At 43.6% G+C, this 17211-nt stretch overlaps 1 protein-coding gene across 1 annotated transcript in view; it reads left to right on the top strand.

The window, feature by feature from the left end:
* The window catches only part of LOC117055955 (collagen alpha-6(VI) chain-like), a 93043-nt gene that overhangs the window by 29804 nt on the left and 46028 nt on the right, over positions 1–17211 (top strand). Inside the window, exons 11-15 of the mRNA XM_033165923.1 lie at positions 1723–2072; positions 4392–4470; positions 6528–6673; positions 6774–6866; positions 16870–16923. Coding sequence (XP_033021814.1) covers positions 1723–2072; positions 4392–4470; positions 6528–6673; positions 6774–6866; positions 16870–16923 — 722 coding nt within the window. The remainder of the gene's footprint in view (positions 1–1722; positions 2073–4391; positions 4471–6527; positions 6674–6773; positions 6867–16869; positions 16924–17211) is intronic.

Genomic DNA, 17211 nt, shown 5'->3' with positions numbered 1-17211 from the left:
TGACAGAGTTTTTGCGTGGGCAGAGGGTGGGTCACAGAGAGTGAGAGGGGGGGGTTGCAGTGCATTGGCCTGCTATGGTGGAGTCTTGGGTTTTGCCCAGGCGGGGACGACGACTGGTGGGTCAGAGAGCAAGAGGGGCGGTTTGCACAGCCCTGGTGGACAGTGGGGAGAAAGAGAGCTTTTGTGCAGAGAGAGATGGGTGGATCAGAGATGAAGACTCTGACTCATAATTTTAAAGCAAGCCCCTGCAGATGCTCCATTGCTCCGTATGATCCGTGTTGTCACAAAAGAGAGAGATAAATTACAGCTTTATTGAAAAGGTCACCACCAAGAAACATGATGCACACACAGGTTGGCCTGGTTCGCTATGTGGACTTTGTAAGCGTTAGATGTCGCTCTAGGCAGCCATGGGTTTTGTTTCATTAAGGATTGGGAAACTGAACCAGTACATGCAGCAGAGTCTTTTGTTTTGCTTTGATCCATGCTGGGGCCCAGAACTGGTGGATCTGTGCAGAAAGCCAGCACAGTTACAGATGTGAAGAACATCTCACTGAAGGCGGATCTACACTCGTCATTTGTAACGTTCAAATGGGTTATTAAAACGTGACACCAGAGGGCGCTGCAGAGCAATGGAAAACTGCCATTCAGCGTTCTAAACATTATTCAATATGACGTTCTGTTAGATCAGTGTAGATCCAGCCTGAGTCTTTCCATCTTTGGCAGTAGTATCGGCACTAGGTTTTCTGTTTCTTTATTTCATTTATATCCCACATTAGGAGCTCAAGGTGGCATGCGTGGTCCTCTCCCCCTCCTCATTTAACCTCCACAACAGCCCTGTGAGGTAGGTCAGACTGAGAGGCAGTGTCTGGCCCAAGGTCACACCCAGTGAGCTTCACGGCTGAGTGAGGATTCAAACCCTGGTCTCCCATATGCTAGCACAACCCCTCCACTGCACTGGCTCTCCTGTTCTGCCCTTTGCTCTCCCTAGGTTTCGATATACTGAAATATACTCGGAGTCAAGTGTGAATTTCATGCTCTTTATTCAGCTCATAGTGAGGAATGCAGTTCCCCCAAAATGTTTGCTTTATATACACTATTTACACAATGGGCCCCACGTGATTGGCTAATTCTGGGATACTCCTGTATGCCAATCGGAGTGCAGAATCACTTCCACCTGGAGCTGGATTGGGTGGCTCCTGCGGATCAATCAGACTGCTGCAATCTCAATCCTATTGTTCTGGGACCAGTCAGACTGCTGCAATCTCAATCCTATTGTTCTGGGACCAGTCAGACTGCTGCAATCTCAATCCTATTGTTCTAGGACCAATCAGACTGCTGCAGTTTGGATCCTATTCAACTCAGTACATAACAATCTTAGGACCATTTGATGTGCCCTCCTGCAGCAAGAATTTGTGGCAGAGCTTTCTGCTGCCGATGTGGCTGGAAGCAGAACAAACTGTCCCGTCAAGCATCTCAGTCCTCGCTGGCAGCTAGGTATGGCCTCTCATCAAACCTCAGCCAGCGTAAGCCGACCAGCCACTGTCTGATGCAATGCAGACAGTTTACATTAGCTGAATTCCCAGGTGAACTCGGCAGAATTTCGGCCTTTGAATTCTCAGCCTCTTACTCCTACACCCAGTGCTGATTGAGAAGATCGCAATGAACACGTGTTTCCTAATTATGCGCCTTTCTGACTGTTTATTCTCCCGCTCCTCTTTACAGACTGCAACATAGACATTTCTGTCGGAGTCGATTTTTCGGAGCGCGCGAGGCCTGCATCTGCCTGGCCTTTGAAGCAGAGGATGCAAGCCTATTTGCCCCGTCTCTTTCGGCAAATGGGTTCCGTGATCAATATCAGTTGCGTCACCGAGTCTCCTGTCAACATCAGGTTTAGGTACCAAGTGTTTTCTGGAAGCGGCCAGTCCCTGTTTGACTCTAATTTTGAAGCCTACAATGACGAGATCGTTCAGAAATTCTTGGCTGTACAAACAACAGTGGACACTTACTTGAATGCAGACTTTCTGCAGTCCATTTGGGACAGATCCCTCAGCCTGGCCTCCGCTAGAGTGAAGGTAATAGGTTTTTTTGGGGGGGGGGGTCCCTGCTTTTATGTGTGACGGGAAATGCATCAACACACCAGCCAATTTCGGTGGACTTTGAGCTGTTCCTTGCTGTGTTCCAGGCATGCCAAATCACCGCCCAAGGATTTGTATGCTGCAGGGGGAAAAGTGACTATAAAAATATTATATAAAGGCACGATCCCATCCTTTGGGCAGTTGCTGGGTGGTGCTAGTGATGCGGCCCCATCTCTGAACAGCAACCAAGCCAGGGAGTCCACAGACCACAGCCATCACAATGGCTGCATTGTGATGGTGGAGGTGGTCAAAAATCCAGCAGTCACATAAGCCTGGTATTAAACGCTGTGGCAATTCTGGTTTTGGTGAGCCACCTTACCCATCACTCATTGCTACCTGCAGGAATCCTGTGGCTCAGTGGTAGAGAGCATCTGTTTTTCATGGAGAAGACCTCAGGTTCAATCCCGGGCATCTCCAGGTAGAAAGACTTCTTATCTGAATACCTTGAGACCCTCTTTGGACAATACACAGCTTGATGGACCAGAGATCTGATTCAGTATGGGACAACTTCTTATATTCCTATAAATGAGACCTCTTTGGTTCCACCTGGGTCAGAGATAGTGGCTTATCACCAGCCTTTAAAACACCCCCCCATTGGTGGTGGTATAATTTGTATTATGTTCTGGTGTAAAAAAAGATTTTTTAAAAAAGGTAAAGGTCCCCTGGACGGTTGAGTCCAGTCAAAGGCGACTATGGGGTTGCGATGAACATCTCACTTTCAAGTCAAGGGAGCCGGCCTTTGTCCGCAGACAGCTTTCCAGGTGCTGTGGCCAGCATGACTAAACTGCTTCTGGAGCAACGGGACACCGTGATGAAAACCAGAGCGCATGGAAACACCGTTTACCTTCCCGCCACAGCAGTACCTATTTATCTACTTGCACTTTGATGTGCTTTTGAACTGCTAGGTTGGCAGGAGCTGGGACAGAGCAACGGGAGCTCACCCTGTTGCGGGGATTCGAACTGCCGACCTTCCGATCAGCAAGCCCAAGAGGTTCGGTGGTTTAGACCACAGCACCAACCGTGTCCCTTTTCTGGTGTAAAGCAGCCTCACATAATGTTTCTTAAACTTGTCCTTTCAGCTATACATATTATATCAAAGACAATCAACAACAAGGCACGCAATATGAAAATATTTTAACATGCTTCTGAGAACAGATAAAAGTAGGACAACGAACATGAATGCTACAGACTGGTTATAATAGATCTGTGTCAACCGTGAAGTCTTTTTTAGATATATCCCAATTGGTCCTTGGGAAAGGTTTTCTTTATAAATGCTCTCTTGTCCTGGGAAGAATGCCCCTTTGTCAAAACAATGTATCATCCAATTGGCATTCTGGAGAATGGCCTCACAGGAAGAATAAGAATAAGAATAAGAAAATAATTTATTCTTTATATGCTGCCCATCTGACTGGGTTATCCCAGTCAAAATGAAACTTCTCAGCTAAAAGCCTTCTTATCAGCCACTGAGGAATCATTTGGACGTCACCCAAAGAATACTGTTTACATTGTTCATTGTCCTATTTTTATGTGCTTGTTCATTGCAAGTATATGTTTGTACTGGCGGTTCTTAACTGCTGGTTGTTTTTGATGCATAGGAGCCCTCATTGCATATGGCAGTGGTTTCCAACTGGTGTACCGTGGCACCCTAGGGTGCCTTGAATGTTGGTCAGGGGTGCCGCGGGCAAAACTGGCCTCTGTCCCTCTTTCCTTCCCTCTGTCCCTCTGATGCCCTCTTGCGTCTCTGCCTGCCAAAGGCTTGCACAGCTGTTCGTTGCAGCAGCCCTAGCTACAAACCTCGCAGGTGAATGGTGCCTCTGGGGCTGGCCAGGGGGTGCTGGTTGCCAGGTGCTGAGGCGGCCTTGAAGTAAGCAGGCAAGGGAGCCGTCTGCCGGCCCTTGCTGTTGGGAATGGACAGACAAGTCCCAGGCCCCTGTGGGGCTGTGTGAGGAGACACCTCTCTTTGGGGCAGGGCAGGGCAGCTCAGAGACCAGGAGTGGCAGCAGCGGCTGTCCAGAGGACTCTCAAGGAGAAGGGAGTGGAGGCTGAGGGAACACTCCACAAGGGAGGGTGTTCGAGAAAGTGTGAGGGGCTCTGCAGGCAAGGGGTGACATAACTGGGCTCCTGAGCCCCACAGGGGTGCCGCAGAAGGAATGCAATTGGTCAAGGGAGCCACGGACTCAAAAAGGTTGAGAACCTCTGGCATATGGTAACGACCACATCCCTTTTCCTATTCTCATTGGTATCGTTTCATCACAGGTTCTCTTAGTTTTTTCTGATGGGCCAGACGACAGCATAGAAGTGCTCAAAACAACAGTCGACGGTCTTCGCAGGAAAGGTACATAGATGCTAGAAAACATTTCTGCGTGGTGGTACCCAAGACTTTGTGCTTATAAGCCGAGCCAGGAGCAGAAGGAAGGATGCAATGATGGTTTTGAGCTTTCCTTGCTTATCCTCCCGCCCTTTATCTTTTGATAACCAAAATGCGCTACAAGACTACACCTTTGATATAAAGCACATAAGGGGAAAAGACAATGTGATAGCTGATGCTCTATCAAGATATTTCATGACATAATAAGTGAGGGTATGAGTATCTGAATGTGTTATTGTAAATGGTGATTCCTGCAGTGGGTGTGCAATATAAAGGTATTGAATAATCTCCTTGCTCCGGCATTACTCTGAAAGGTTTGAGTATGCCTATGCAATATCTTTGGGGTGGGGAGAAATGTAATGAATCAGATCTAAGTTAAGGGATGTTCAGAAACCCACAGTGTTTTAGGAGTTAATGGGCACCCCAGTTTGAGTGGCAGATACCCCTTGAGAGGCGGGACCTTCCGCTCTTTAAAAGGAGGGAGCAGCCGTTAGTGTGAAGAGTGGTGACTGGAAGAAGGAGGGCGTGGGGCCAGGATAGGTTTGGGTAGCTTAGGTTAGGTTAGGATCATTGAAGATGTGTATATGTTGCTGAAAGAAAGAGTTTACACTGTTATGAAACTAAGCTTATGAAGAAAGAGTGGTGACTGGAAGAAGGAGGGCGTGGGGCCAGGATACGTTAGGCATTCTGCAAAAGCCGACTATCTTGTACGGACTGCCAGGACACAAACAGAACTTCCGGTGATAGTTTTATACTGTCACTAACATTTCAAAAACACTGGACTGTTGATGCCTGATCATTGTCCAGCTTGGTTGTCCAAAATTAAGAGATAGCTAATATGTTCCCCGAGACTTCTGTGTTCGGAAAATTCGGTTACGAATTATCTGGAATCCTCAAAGCATGTTGACGTGGCTTTAGCTTAAGGGATCAGTTGCAGGGGTGTGTGTGTGTGTGTACACATTTGGGTCCTCAAAAAGCAAAAAAAGAGGAAGAAATCAATCATTTGTCTTAAAAGTTTCCAAAAAAGGAGAATGAAGGCAGCTGCTGTAGAATAGGTGTCAGAGATAGGTGTCAGGTTCGAACTGATTTGTACAGTTTGCATCCCTGGAGAAAGTGTTTCTCTCGAAACACGCTGGAAATAAAGAATGTCGTCTTTTCTTATACAGCTGTGTTTCATTTTAAATCCAGAAAAAAATACACCTACCATCTGTTAAGCACAGAGCAGATTCTGGCAGTCCCGTTTCCTCCCAGAAGAAGGCTCAAAAATGATATTTCACTTCTGCTTTGAATTCAGCTCAAGCATGAAGAAATTGATGTGGCCAGCCCAATTCTTGAGAAAATAATCACACAGGAACACATACTGTAGGATCCATCCTGGTTTTACTGATTTCAGACTTGTTTGGCCCAATTTGACGAAAGGCACCCGTAGATTGATGTGGTAAATGAATTCTCTACAGTCGTTTGGCCTAAAGGGGAATGAAATCAAGTGGGACTTTCAAAATTAAATCTTATTATATAACGCAATAGAAACGGCAAAAATATGAGTAAAACATATGGCTGAATATTATCATTAAAGTTTGTGTTCCAATGAGGAATGAATGAAAGCCAGCTTTCTACAACTTTACCCGTTAAGCGAAAAGTACACTTTCCCATATTATACCAACTGAGCAGAGATTGTGAGTTCTGTGATGTGGTGCAGATGTCAGCAAACTTCCCGGTTCTATTATGTATTTTGTGGTTTTGTATCTTGATTTTATTCTGCGAACCACCCTGAGACCCACAGGTATATAAATTTAATCAATCAATCAATCAATCAATCATTCAGTCAGTCAATCAACTCCCAGAATGTGAATGTTTAAACATCCAATAAAAGCTGTTTAGGCATCATTAACTCTGTCTTCTTCTTAAAAAAACAAACAAACTTCTTCCCAAGATTTTTAAACAAAAGAAATTCAAAATAATTTATTTTTAAATGTCCACTTTAGAAAATCAAATAATTGGTTTTAACGCCTTTTCTTTTTCAGGGCTCAATGCGCTTCTAACGATAGGCCTGGAAAGCTTTCAGGAATTGCATGAACTGCAGGAAATAGAGTTTGGTAGAGGATTTGAATATATGGAACCTTTGTTCATCGGAAACCCAGAACTTCCCAGCAGGTTATGGCGAGCGCTTGTAAGTTTCTTCTGGGAAGGAGGAGGGAAAGGGATAGGACACCCTCCTCGGTTTTCAATGGTGCCGATGGTAGCAATGACCAGAATCCATTACTTTGCAGGATACTGTCACTGAACGAGAATGCTGCAATGTTTGCTGCAAATGTTTTGGGGAAGATGGAATTCGGGGTGCGCCGGGAACTTCTGGGATAAAGGTAAAATTGAGAGGAGAGTGGAGCGTATGAGTGTACCGCATGTGGGGACGAAGCCTGGTTTGTTTATTTATTTATTAGATGTATATATCGCCTTTTATCAATAGATCTTAGGGTGATTCACAAGATAAAAAATTGCGAAATGGCGCTGCCACACTCAATATCGCTTGAAGGAGAACAGCCAGATACCATACTGATTTCCTTCCTCTGCCAGCCTGTGAACAGTGATAGCATCCTAATACAGAGTCAGGAGGCATCAGAATTCTGTCCAACATCTTGGTATAAATAAGTATGAATATATGATGATGATGATGTTGATGATGATGATGATGATGGAATAGGGTGTCCCAATTTTCATTGGAGAAATGTTGGAGGGTGCGTTATGGATCTCATCAGACTTCCTCTTTCAAGATTTCCTATTGAAGTTAGGACCCATACAGATGACATTTGGCGTCAACGACTTAAAAGAAATGAAAAGGATATTAAGGTATTACTGTGAGCTCACAATTCTCAGTGTGGTTTAACAGTCAATCCCTCTTCATAGGGAGTTCTGTGAAGGAATAGGAGCCTTCTAACAACTCTCAGTACCCTTAACAAACTACAGCTCCCATAATGCTTTTGGGGGAAGGCATGGCTTTTTAGTTTTTTATTATTATGTAACAACAACAACAACAACAACAACAACAACAACAACAACAACAATTTATTTATATCCCGCCCATCTGGCTGGGTTTCCCCAGCCACTCTGGGTGCTTCCCAGCAGAATAATAATAATAATAATTATAATTATAATTAATAAAAAAACTTCAAACCTTCAGATGTGCTGGAAGTCTCCCAGAGTGGCTGGGGAAACCAAGCCAGATGGGCAGGATATTAACAACAACAACAACAACAACAACAACAACAACAACAACAACAACAATGTGCTTTAAATGTATGGTGAGAATGTGGTATTTACAGGAATGAACTGATTGGAAAAAGTAAGGGTCGAACACGAAACTGATCCAAGTCAGTTTCCTGTGGTTTCTTCACTTACTTCCATAAATTCTGAATGCTTCGTACAAAAATTTATTAAACCTTTCAAACCTCAAGCGTGCAATAAGAATCCAACCTCCAGCTTCTTTGGTCATGAATCTTCTGTCAGTCCATGGATCCCACGATTGTTCGGCTGTCAGTTTTTCTTGTTAACTTTTACCACTTGAATGACTGAAAGATGATTCACTAATTATTTTTGCAGGGGTCTGTGGCGAACTCTTGGGGCCCCCTGCATTTCAAAGAGATGATTCAAAGAGAGTAAGGAAGGGTGGATTGCCACACACGCTGAGTTGAGTTGAAAACATATACCAATTTGATTGTTTAGTAACGTTTAGTAAACTTCAAAAAAGTGGTGTAAAGCAGGCAAAGATACCATTGACTCATACCCTCCAACATTTCTCTGATGATAATAGGGATGTCTTATTCCATAATATTTTTTTTACTATTTATACCCTGCCCATCTGACTGGGTTGCCCCAACCATTCTGGGAGGCTTCTAACATATACTGTATAAAAACATAATAACACATTAAACATCAAAAAAACTTCCCTATACAGGGCAGCTTTCAGATGGCTCAGGGGTCACATAACTCCATACCCTCCAACATTTCTCTGATGAAAATAGGGACGTCCTAAGGAAAAGCGGGGCACTCAAATCAGAAACCGGGACGGCTTCTGTAAATCCGGGACTGTCCCTGGAAAATAGGGACACTTGGAGGGTCTGTTGACCTACTGCTGACACAAAAAGGAAATCCAAATATTATATAGGTAGGGAGCAAGAGTAGTGTATGGCCTAGTTGAATTATACATTTCAAGCGGTATTGTAACACTTTAAATGGACACCATTTACCCGCACAGAGCTGCAGTTCCTAGGGAGGTGCAATGGTCATCCCACTTCCCAGGGAATTCTGGGAATGGTAGTTCTGTGGCTGCAACACTTCTCCAATGAAAATAGAGATGTCCTATTAAATAACAACAACAACAACAACAACAACAACAACAACAACAACAACACCCCACTCATCTCACTGGGTTGCCCCACCTAGTCTGGCTGGCTTCCAAAATATATAAAAACACAATAAAACATTAAACATAAAAAACTTCCCTATACAAGGCTGCTTTCAGATGTCTTCTATAGTTACTGGTCTGGCCCACTATTGTTTTGATTGGCCAACAAACTTGGAAACGAGGAGAGAGAACAGTTTCCTCTACTTGTAGCATCTCATAATAATAATAATAATAATAATAATAATAATAATAATATTTATACATACATACATACATACATACATACATACACACACACACTGACCATCTGGCTGGTTTCCCCCAGCCACTCTGAGCGGCTCCCAACAGAATATTAAAAACACACGAAAACATCAAACATTTAAAATTTCCCTCAACAGATATCTTCTAAAGGTTCTATAGTTACTTATCTCCTTGACTCGGGGGACGGATAACTCCATACCCTCCAACATTTCTCCAATGAAATTAGGGACGTCCTAAGGGAAAGCAGGACATTCTGGGATCAAATCAGAAACTGGGACAGCATCTGTAAATCCGGGATGGTCCCGGAAAAATAGGGACACTTGGAGGCTCTGCCTTAAACAGCCGTTCCCAGAATTCTCTGGAGGAAGTCCTGACTTTTTAAAGTGGTTTGTTACTGCTTTAAGTGTACAGTGCAGATGGGCCCAGACAGCAAATGATGTGAGCTGTATACTGTTGTCTGTAAAACACAGACCTAGGAGTGGGGTTGGATGCCAATCCCCATGGATGATGAATTAAACTCCTGACATTCCACTTAAAGAAGCCCCTGGAGGAGAAGGTGGTTGCAGGCAGTTGATTTCTTGCTTATTTCCCTCAAACGTTCCCCTTCCTGATACCCAAGTGTCAGTGAGGACAGCTTTGCTAGGAAGAGGAACCTGTGTTTGGGGGTCTGGTAAAATGCTTTCAGCTGGCACCAATGGCGGGGCGAGGGCTGCTAAAAAGCTTTCCGTTTGGCAGACTCAGCTACCTATATTTGTTTCATTGGTTTCATCTTAGTTTTTAATGATGCTGGTTTTACAAAGCTTTGTTTTTAAAAGGGTTTGTGGGTTCCAGCCATGTTTAATCTACAGTTTTATTTGTACCCTGCTTGGAGAGCATTTTGATTAAGTGGTTTGTAGATTTTTCCAAATGAAGAAACCAAAGAAGTCCGCAACATAGGAAAATAGTATATATTCCCTGCAAGTAAAAATAAAAAAGTAAAGGACCCCTGGACGGTTAAGTCCAGTCAAAGGCGACTCTGGGGTTGCGGCGCTCATTTCACTTTCAGGCCGAGGGAGCCGGTGTTTGTCCACAGACAGCTTTCCAAGTCATGTGGCCAGCATGACTAAACCGCTTCTGGCACAATAGGACACCATGATGGAAGCCAGAGCGCACGGAAACAATATTTACCTTCCCGCTGCTGTGGTGCCTATTTATCTATTTGCACTGGCGTGCTTTCAAACTGCTAGGTTGGCAGGAGCTGGGACAGAGCAACGGGAGCTCACTCCGTCGCGGGGGTTCGAACCGCTGACCTTCCGATTGGCAAGCCCAAGAGGCTCAGTGGTTTAGACCACAGTGCCACCTGCGTCCCTCTGCAAGTAATGGGAAGGGGGATGGGGACAGCAAAATGCACAATGGGCTTCCACCCCCACCTCCTCATACGACCTTCCCATTATTCTGCCTCAGGTAAGCAAACCCTCACTTAGTAGGGTTGCGTGGCCACTTTCAGTGAGATCTTGCTGAAAGTTGCCACTGCACAACCCTGACAGCGGTGGGTTTACTAGCCCTGCATAGCCCGACATAGCAAATCTATCTATACCTTGGGCCCTCACCCTCCCAATGAAAGACCACACAACTGTTCTGACAAGCAAAGGACTGAAGCTCCGTGGCAGAACATCTGCCTTGCTTGCAGAAGGTCTCAGGTTCCTTCTCTCTCCTGTCCCAGGACCATTCAATGTAGACCCATGTTTCCCAAACTTGGGTCTCCAGCTGTTTTTTGTTTTTTTAAAGAATTTATTAGATTTTCCAATTAAAAAACCAATTAAAGCCAATACATTATAATACATGGTTAAACACTCCAAGCTCCCCCCTCTCCCACCGAGGGGAGCAATACGCACCAAACCCCCCTCTCACAGAGGTAGCAAAAGTCATTTTACATTTAACCACATACTTTCCACAACACAGCACGCTGACCTTCCTCCCAGGCCAGTCAATTAAATTCCAATCTTTATTCCTTTACAATGACTTCCTCAATCCCCCTCTTACTGATTTCCAAATTATTACATAGTTCCAGCTTTATTTACCTTTAAACTCTAATTTAAAATCCATCTCATCATTTTACCTATTGAACATTTCACTACCTCCGCCTCAAAATACTTCTATAATTTCTCGTTATCTTAACCAAAATTTTTCATATTGCTCATGCACCTCCCTCCCTTATGGTCCCAGAGTTTATCTTTCAAAACATTATCCGTTATCACAGTATCCATATCCAATTGTCATAACCATAATGAAATACCATTTCGTTTTTGAATTCTGATATTTTACCCTATACCCTCCCTTTCAAAGAGCCCGGCCCATGAGACATAAAAAAGAAAATCCTGTAACTGTCCAACTAATCGCAGGTCTGTAGTCTTTTCACAATCCAGTGGCAACAGGAACCAGTCTTTAACAGTGTTAAATTCTTCTTGCCTAAAGGCTCCAATTGATGTATCCTGTTCCAGCTCCTCTTTTTCAGCATTGTCACTGTTCCCTTCTTCCTTCTCCTTCTGTTCCAATGTAAAGTCCTCCAAATTGTCCACAGTCTCAGTCTCCAATTCTTTATGTGCCAATTGTGCAATGCTGTTGATTCCCACGGCTACTTGCTGCAAAAGTTCCAAAGCTTGCTTTACAAACCACGAGGACAGTTTTCCCTTTGTCATTTCAAGGTCGAGCTTCAAGTTGCTAGTCACAACAATTTATTTCTTGCTACGTAGATCCTTACTGCATAAGTACGCCATTTTTATTTTTAATTATTGCTAAAGTTTATAATATCCACTCCATCTGGACCTCCGGGAAAGAGGAAAATAAATCCAATCCACTTTTAAAGCTAAAAAACACCCAAACAAAAGTTTCTTTGTTTCAATCGCATTGAAAATAGCTTCAGTTACAAAGTCGCACTGTCTCTTAGTCTCAGCAGAGAGGGATTGACTTCCGTTTTTAGAATCCCCTCCGAAGCCAAATCAACTCAAATTACTTACAGTTTTCTCTTCAGATTTGTTCATTTGTCCATTTTTTTTCACTTGGAAGAATTGAAACGCTGTAGCCCCTCAGTATCGCAGCTTCGTGCAGGCAGGGAAAGCGGTATGTCCGATATGCTGGGGCTCCACTCCCTCGCTCTCGGGGGCTCAAAACAGAGCCTTACCGGGGAGGGAGGAGCACCCTTCTGGCAACCGCCGGACGACCATGCCCCCAAAACTCTCGATTTGGGGTTCCTTGGGGGTCTTCTGTGCTGTAGAAGACACCCCGTCCCTGCCGCACGCAGGTTTGCTCAGCCGAGCAAAACCTGCGACTGATGGCGGCTCCGCGCTCAACCAGAAGTCCTGGGTCTTCAGCTGTTTTTGGACTACAATTCCCATCATCCCTGACCACTGGTGCTAGCTAGGGATGGTGGGAGTTGTAGTCTTAAACAGCTGGAGACCCACGTTTGGGGAACCCTGGTGTTGACAATACTGAACTAAATGGACCAATGGTCCGATTCAATATAAGGCAGTTTGTGTTCTTCTTAGTGTGTCTAACTTTGTTTGTGTGTAAAGAGTAATTTGTTAATGAAGTTATGATTTATTCAACTGGGGGTAGGCCATCTTTGAGCCGTTGTTTCTGTCTTCAGACAGTACAATAGTATTTCTTCTTTCATAGCAGATCAAATAGCATGTCTATAAAGATTCTTACTCAGGCACCATAAAAGGTAGAAGAATGATCTACCATTTTTTTTGCCCCTTTCTCTTGCCAATGGCAAGTTGTCCTCTGAATCATAAGTTCTCCTTGCAAATTTAACAATGCAGAATTCATTGGAGAAAATCATTTTCAACCCTTCAGAATACTGTATGTTTTGGCAGTAGATTACTTACCGGAATATCTCTTATCCCAGCCTCGTAATTTTCCGAACTCATTCCATTACATCTAGACCTAATGTCAGTGCGACCCTGTGTACACATCCTATAATATTATTACATTTCCTGTTCTACCCAAAATATTCATTTAATTGAGGTGATAGGGTGCTTTGTTTTGTGTGTACATACGTAATGATGCATTTCGGATATGTCAAATTAATTCGGCTCATTTAAGAGCAGAAGAGTTCCACTGGATCACACCAAAGACTCATCTAGTACAGCTTCCTGTTCCCACAGAGCCTCATCCCAGTGGGAAACCCACAAGCGAGGGACCCACATACAGGGTAGATGGGTGGGCATGCTGCTTTCTGAAATGGAAACCAAGCAAGGGACAGCATTTGCAGGACACGCTGGCTTCAGTAGCCCTGCGCTCCTGCCTTTTCTCACCAATCATACCAGGGCCTCTTGCTCTTTGAGAGGTTTCTCTAACTAGCGGGTCTGTTGGTGGCCTGGAAAGTTTGTCTGGTGTGTTTCTTTTCTAGGGGGACGCATTCCCCTAAACTTTATTTATTTATTTATTTATTTATTTATTTATTTTATTATTTATGTCTGGAGTGTTTCAGGGAGTTGTGTTACCACTGCGGATCCCCCTCACTGAGTCTGGATTAACTTTTATTGTTGCTATATTTGATTGATGTTTTACCTACCTGTTTCAATGTTTTGATTGCCATTTTCGGAATCGGAATCAGAATAATCTTTATTTGCATCAGCCGCTAGCTATAGCAATAAAATAAAATACAACGTGCTGAAGATAGAGGTAAAAACATATCCAGAAATAAAATAAAATTCTTGAGGTTTATATCAAGAATCAAATAATAGATCTTATTCTAATTGCCCCTGCTGAAAATTTTGGAGTTTTTGCCGCCACCTGATTATCTTGATCCGCTAGAAGAAAGGACACCGTAGCAATGGTTGAACAATCTGGGACTTCCGGTGGCGACGCCATCGCGGGCGGTCGTGGGTTGCCTCGGCTGCGAGGCGACCCAGTCCGTCCCGGGGGTTGGAGCCCCGCTACCGCAAAGCGGGGCTCCGGTGGGGTGCGGGAAGAGCGTCCCGCACCCCGGGCTCCCCGGCGGGCCCATTATGGCTCTGAACCCTTCCCTCGTTCCCCCTGTAAAGGGGGAATGGGGGTGAAGGGACAACAGAGCCGGGCTATAGGGGATATGCCCCAACCGGGACGTGGAGCGGCGGCCGCCGCTCGCGACGAGCGTCAATGTTCTCCCTGTCAGGATTGGAATTAAAGAAACCCGGTGGTTGTGAGTATATGACTCGTATTTCGTTTTTAACAATCCGGGAGCTGTATTTGGAAAGGAAGCCTGCCTCCCTCCCCTCGGTGATAGAAAATAACCGGTTTAAGAGGCTGCTGTTACAATGATGGGTACAAAGTATTTTAATTTTGATAAGTGAGACTTTTTCGATCTCCCTTTGGGGAGCAAGTTTGTGGAGAATATCTCTTTTTAAAATTTGTGGTTCTTGCGCCCTGGCTACAGGGAAAATGGCTGCGAAAGTTTGTGACTGAGTGGAAATTTACTGGCACTAAGATGGAAAAGTTTGGAAATTGAAACTGTAATTTGACACCTATGCCTGCTTCTGCCATGCTGGGCTTCGTCTTTGAGTTGGTTACGAACTATGAACTGAGTGATGATCAAAGGACTACTTTCTTGAGACTGGAACTGCTTAATCAAAAATTGGTGATATTGAACCGGGACATGTCAGAAAAGATATACCCCACAGAGGAGACTTTTCAGGAAATGGCTGCATTGGAAGAGAGCCTTGGCAAAGAGCTGAAAGGGATGATTGAAGAACAGGGCAAAATGGCCTGGCGACTCCGGAAAAATGAAACGTCCTTTGGGGGTGGCAGACCCAGGACGGGGAAAATTGCTATATCTAACTTTCAAGGTGAGAGCTCGGGAGCGTTGGTGAATAATCTAATATGTCTACAAATAAAAGAAGAATGGTACTTTGAACCGGAGAAGCTGGAAGAAGAGGAAGTGTGTACCCTGAAGCTCTATGCAAGGACTGTCATGGACTTTGTCTGGATCTGTGGATTTGCAAGGAAAAAGGACATCTTGAGAAGCGGCTCCGGAGCAAGACGGGTAAAGAAAATGGACAGAAGGGGGATAGGGTGAATTGTGTTAAGGGTAAAGAAAAAATGATGTATTATGGTACCCTGAAACCGGTGTGTCAAGAATTTAAGCTTTTGAATAAGAAAAGGGATATTTTAATTTTTGTTATTAGCAGCAGTTTAAGGGAAAGAGGATATTTGTTATGATCTGTTGTAAGAATAATGTGTTAAGATATTGAATTTTGTGATGAGTTAATATGAAGTTACAATATGATTTGATTTTTGTTAAGCTAAGAACGGGAAAAATATTGTATATTAGAAAATAAGATTTTTAAGAAGAATGTTTAGTTTTGAACTTTTTAAAATGAATTTGAATTTTTTTTGAAATATGAAGTTATTAAAATAACATTTGGAATTGGAACCGAAGGTGAAAAGGCAGGGGAAGTCAAAGCCAAAGATTTGAACAAGAAATTTTTTTTTTGTATAAGAAGAAGAATTATTGGTATATTTGTATTTGTCTATTTGTAGTTAGGTGTTGGGTTAATGTTGGTGATGATGTTGGATTATTTGTTTGTTATGGAAAATTAATAAATTCTTATTAAAAAAAATGGTTGAACAATCTGGGGCGGATAGTAATAGAGGGGTAGATTGCCATTTTGTATTTGACTGGTTTGCTGCCTTGAGCACCAACTGATAGAAAAACAGGATGCAGTTTTTTAAAAGCAAAACAAAAACCACAGGCTGCATATATATTGGAATTGTTTTTAAGCATTTTAATTTAATTTCATCTTTTGTGTGTTTGCCACCCTGGGCTCCTTCAGGAGTGAGAGATGAAAATATCTTAAGGAATGTTACTAGCCCAGAAATGAAAGGAAGACAAAGTCCCTAACAGAGAGGAGTGGCAAACCAAGCTGATGGACTATGCCGATACGGCAAAACTGATGGGAAAACTCAGAAATCAAGAGGACAAAAACTTTATAAAAGAATGGGACATTTTAAAAAATAAGTTATTTAGGAGACCACTATAAGCAGATGGAAACATTAGCAGGATTTTGAATTCACTTGTAGTGTAACAATTACCATGGATAATATGGATTGATTAAAAGTTGGACTATTGAAGAATAAAAGGTAAAGGTAAAGGGACCCTGACCATCAGGTCCAGTTGCAGATGACTCTGGGGTTGCGGCGCTCATCTCGCATTACTGGTCAAGAGATCCGGCGTACAACTTCCGGGTCATGTGGCCAGCATGACTAAGCCGCTTCTGGTGAACCAGAGCAGCGCACGGAAACGCCATTTACCTTCCCGCTGGAGCGGTACCTATTTATTTACTTGCACTTGGACGTGCTTTCAAACTGCTAGGTGGGGAGGAGCAGGGACTGAGCAACGGGAGCTCACCCCGTTGCGGGGATTCAAACTGCCGACCTTCTGATCAGCAAGCCCTAGGCTCTGTGGTTTAAAATGGGACCCCATAGAGGGGATGGGGGGGAAGTCCTAAGATTCGAAGAAATCTCCTTATATGGATATATATCTGGGTTTTTTTTTAAATATAACTTTGAATTTGCAAAGCCAAATAAAAATGAATTTTTTAAAAAAGGAATAACTTAAGAATAAAGAATAAAAAGAAGTCACCTCAGGTCTTCTAAATAAGTCCAAAGAAGCTCTGTAATTTGCAAGAAGCAGCATTTTTGAATTAAATGTGACTCCCTCTCTCCGAACTGCTGTTTTTCAGGGACGTGAGGGCTATCGAGGGCACGCTGGTCATCCGGGTGAGGAAGGAGGACCGGTAAGTAAACACATAGTTCTGTGGGACAGAAGCAATGCCCTGCTCACTTACATGAGAGCGGCCTGGTTCTGTTCCTGGGAATCTGCGTAAAGTACGACTTTTAAAAGCATTCCAAACGCAGATTTATTTGTTTATTCATCAGCCCATATAACAATTTACAGCCCATCCTGCTGTCTCGAGAGAATGGGACCTCCAGGCTAGCTTTCTCATACACACAAATAATAATCTCAGTTCTCATAGTCCTGGTCGACTTGAGGGCAAAATGAGACCAGCCATGCCTAAGAGGAG

This window comes from Lacerta agilis, chromosome 12 (assembly GCF_009819535.1).
Source record: "Lacerta agilis isolate rLacAgi1 chromosome 12, rLacAgi1.pri, whole genome shotgun sequence".
NCBI lineage: Eukaryota > Metazoa > Chordata > Lepidosauria > Squamata > Lacertidae > Lacerta > Lacerta agilis.
The sequence above is the reverse complement of the archived record's forward strand: the minus strand, read 5'-3'. Positions and strand labels throughout refer to the sequence as shown.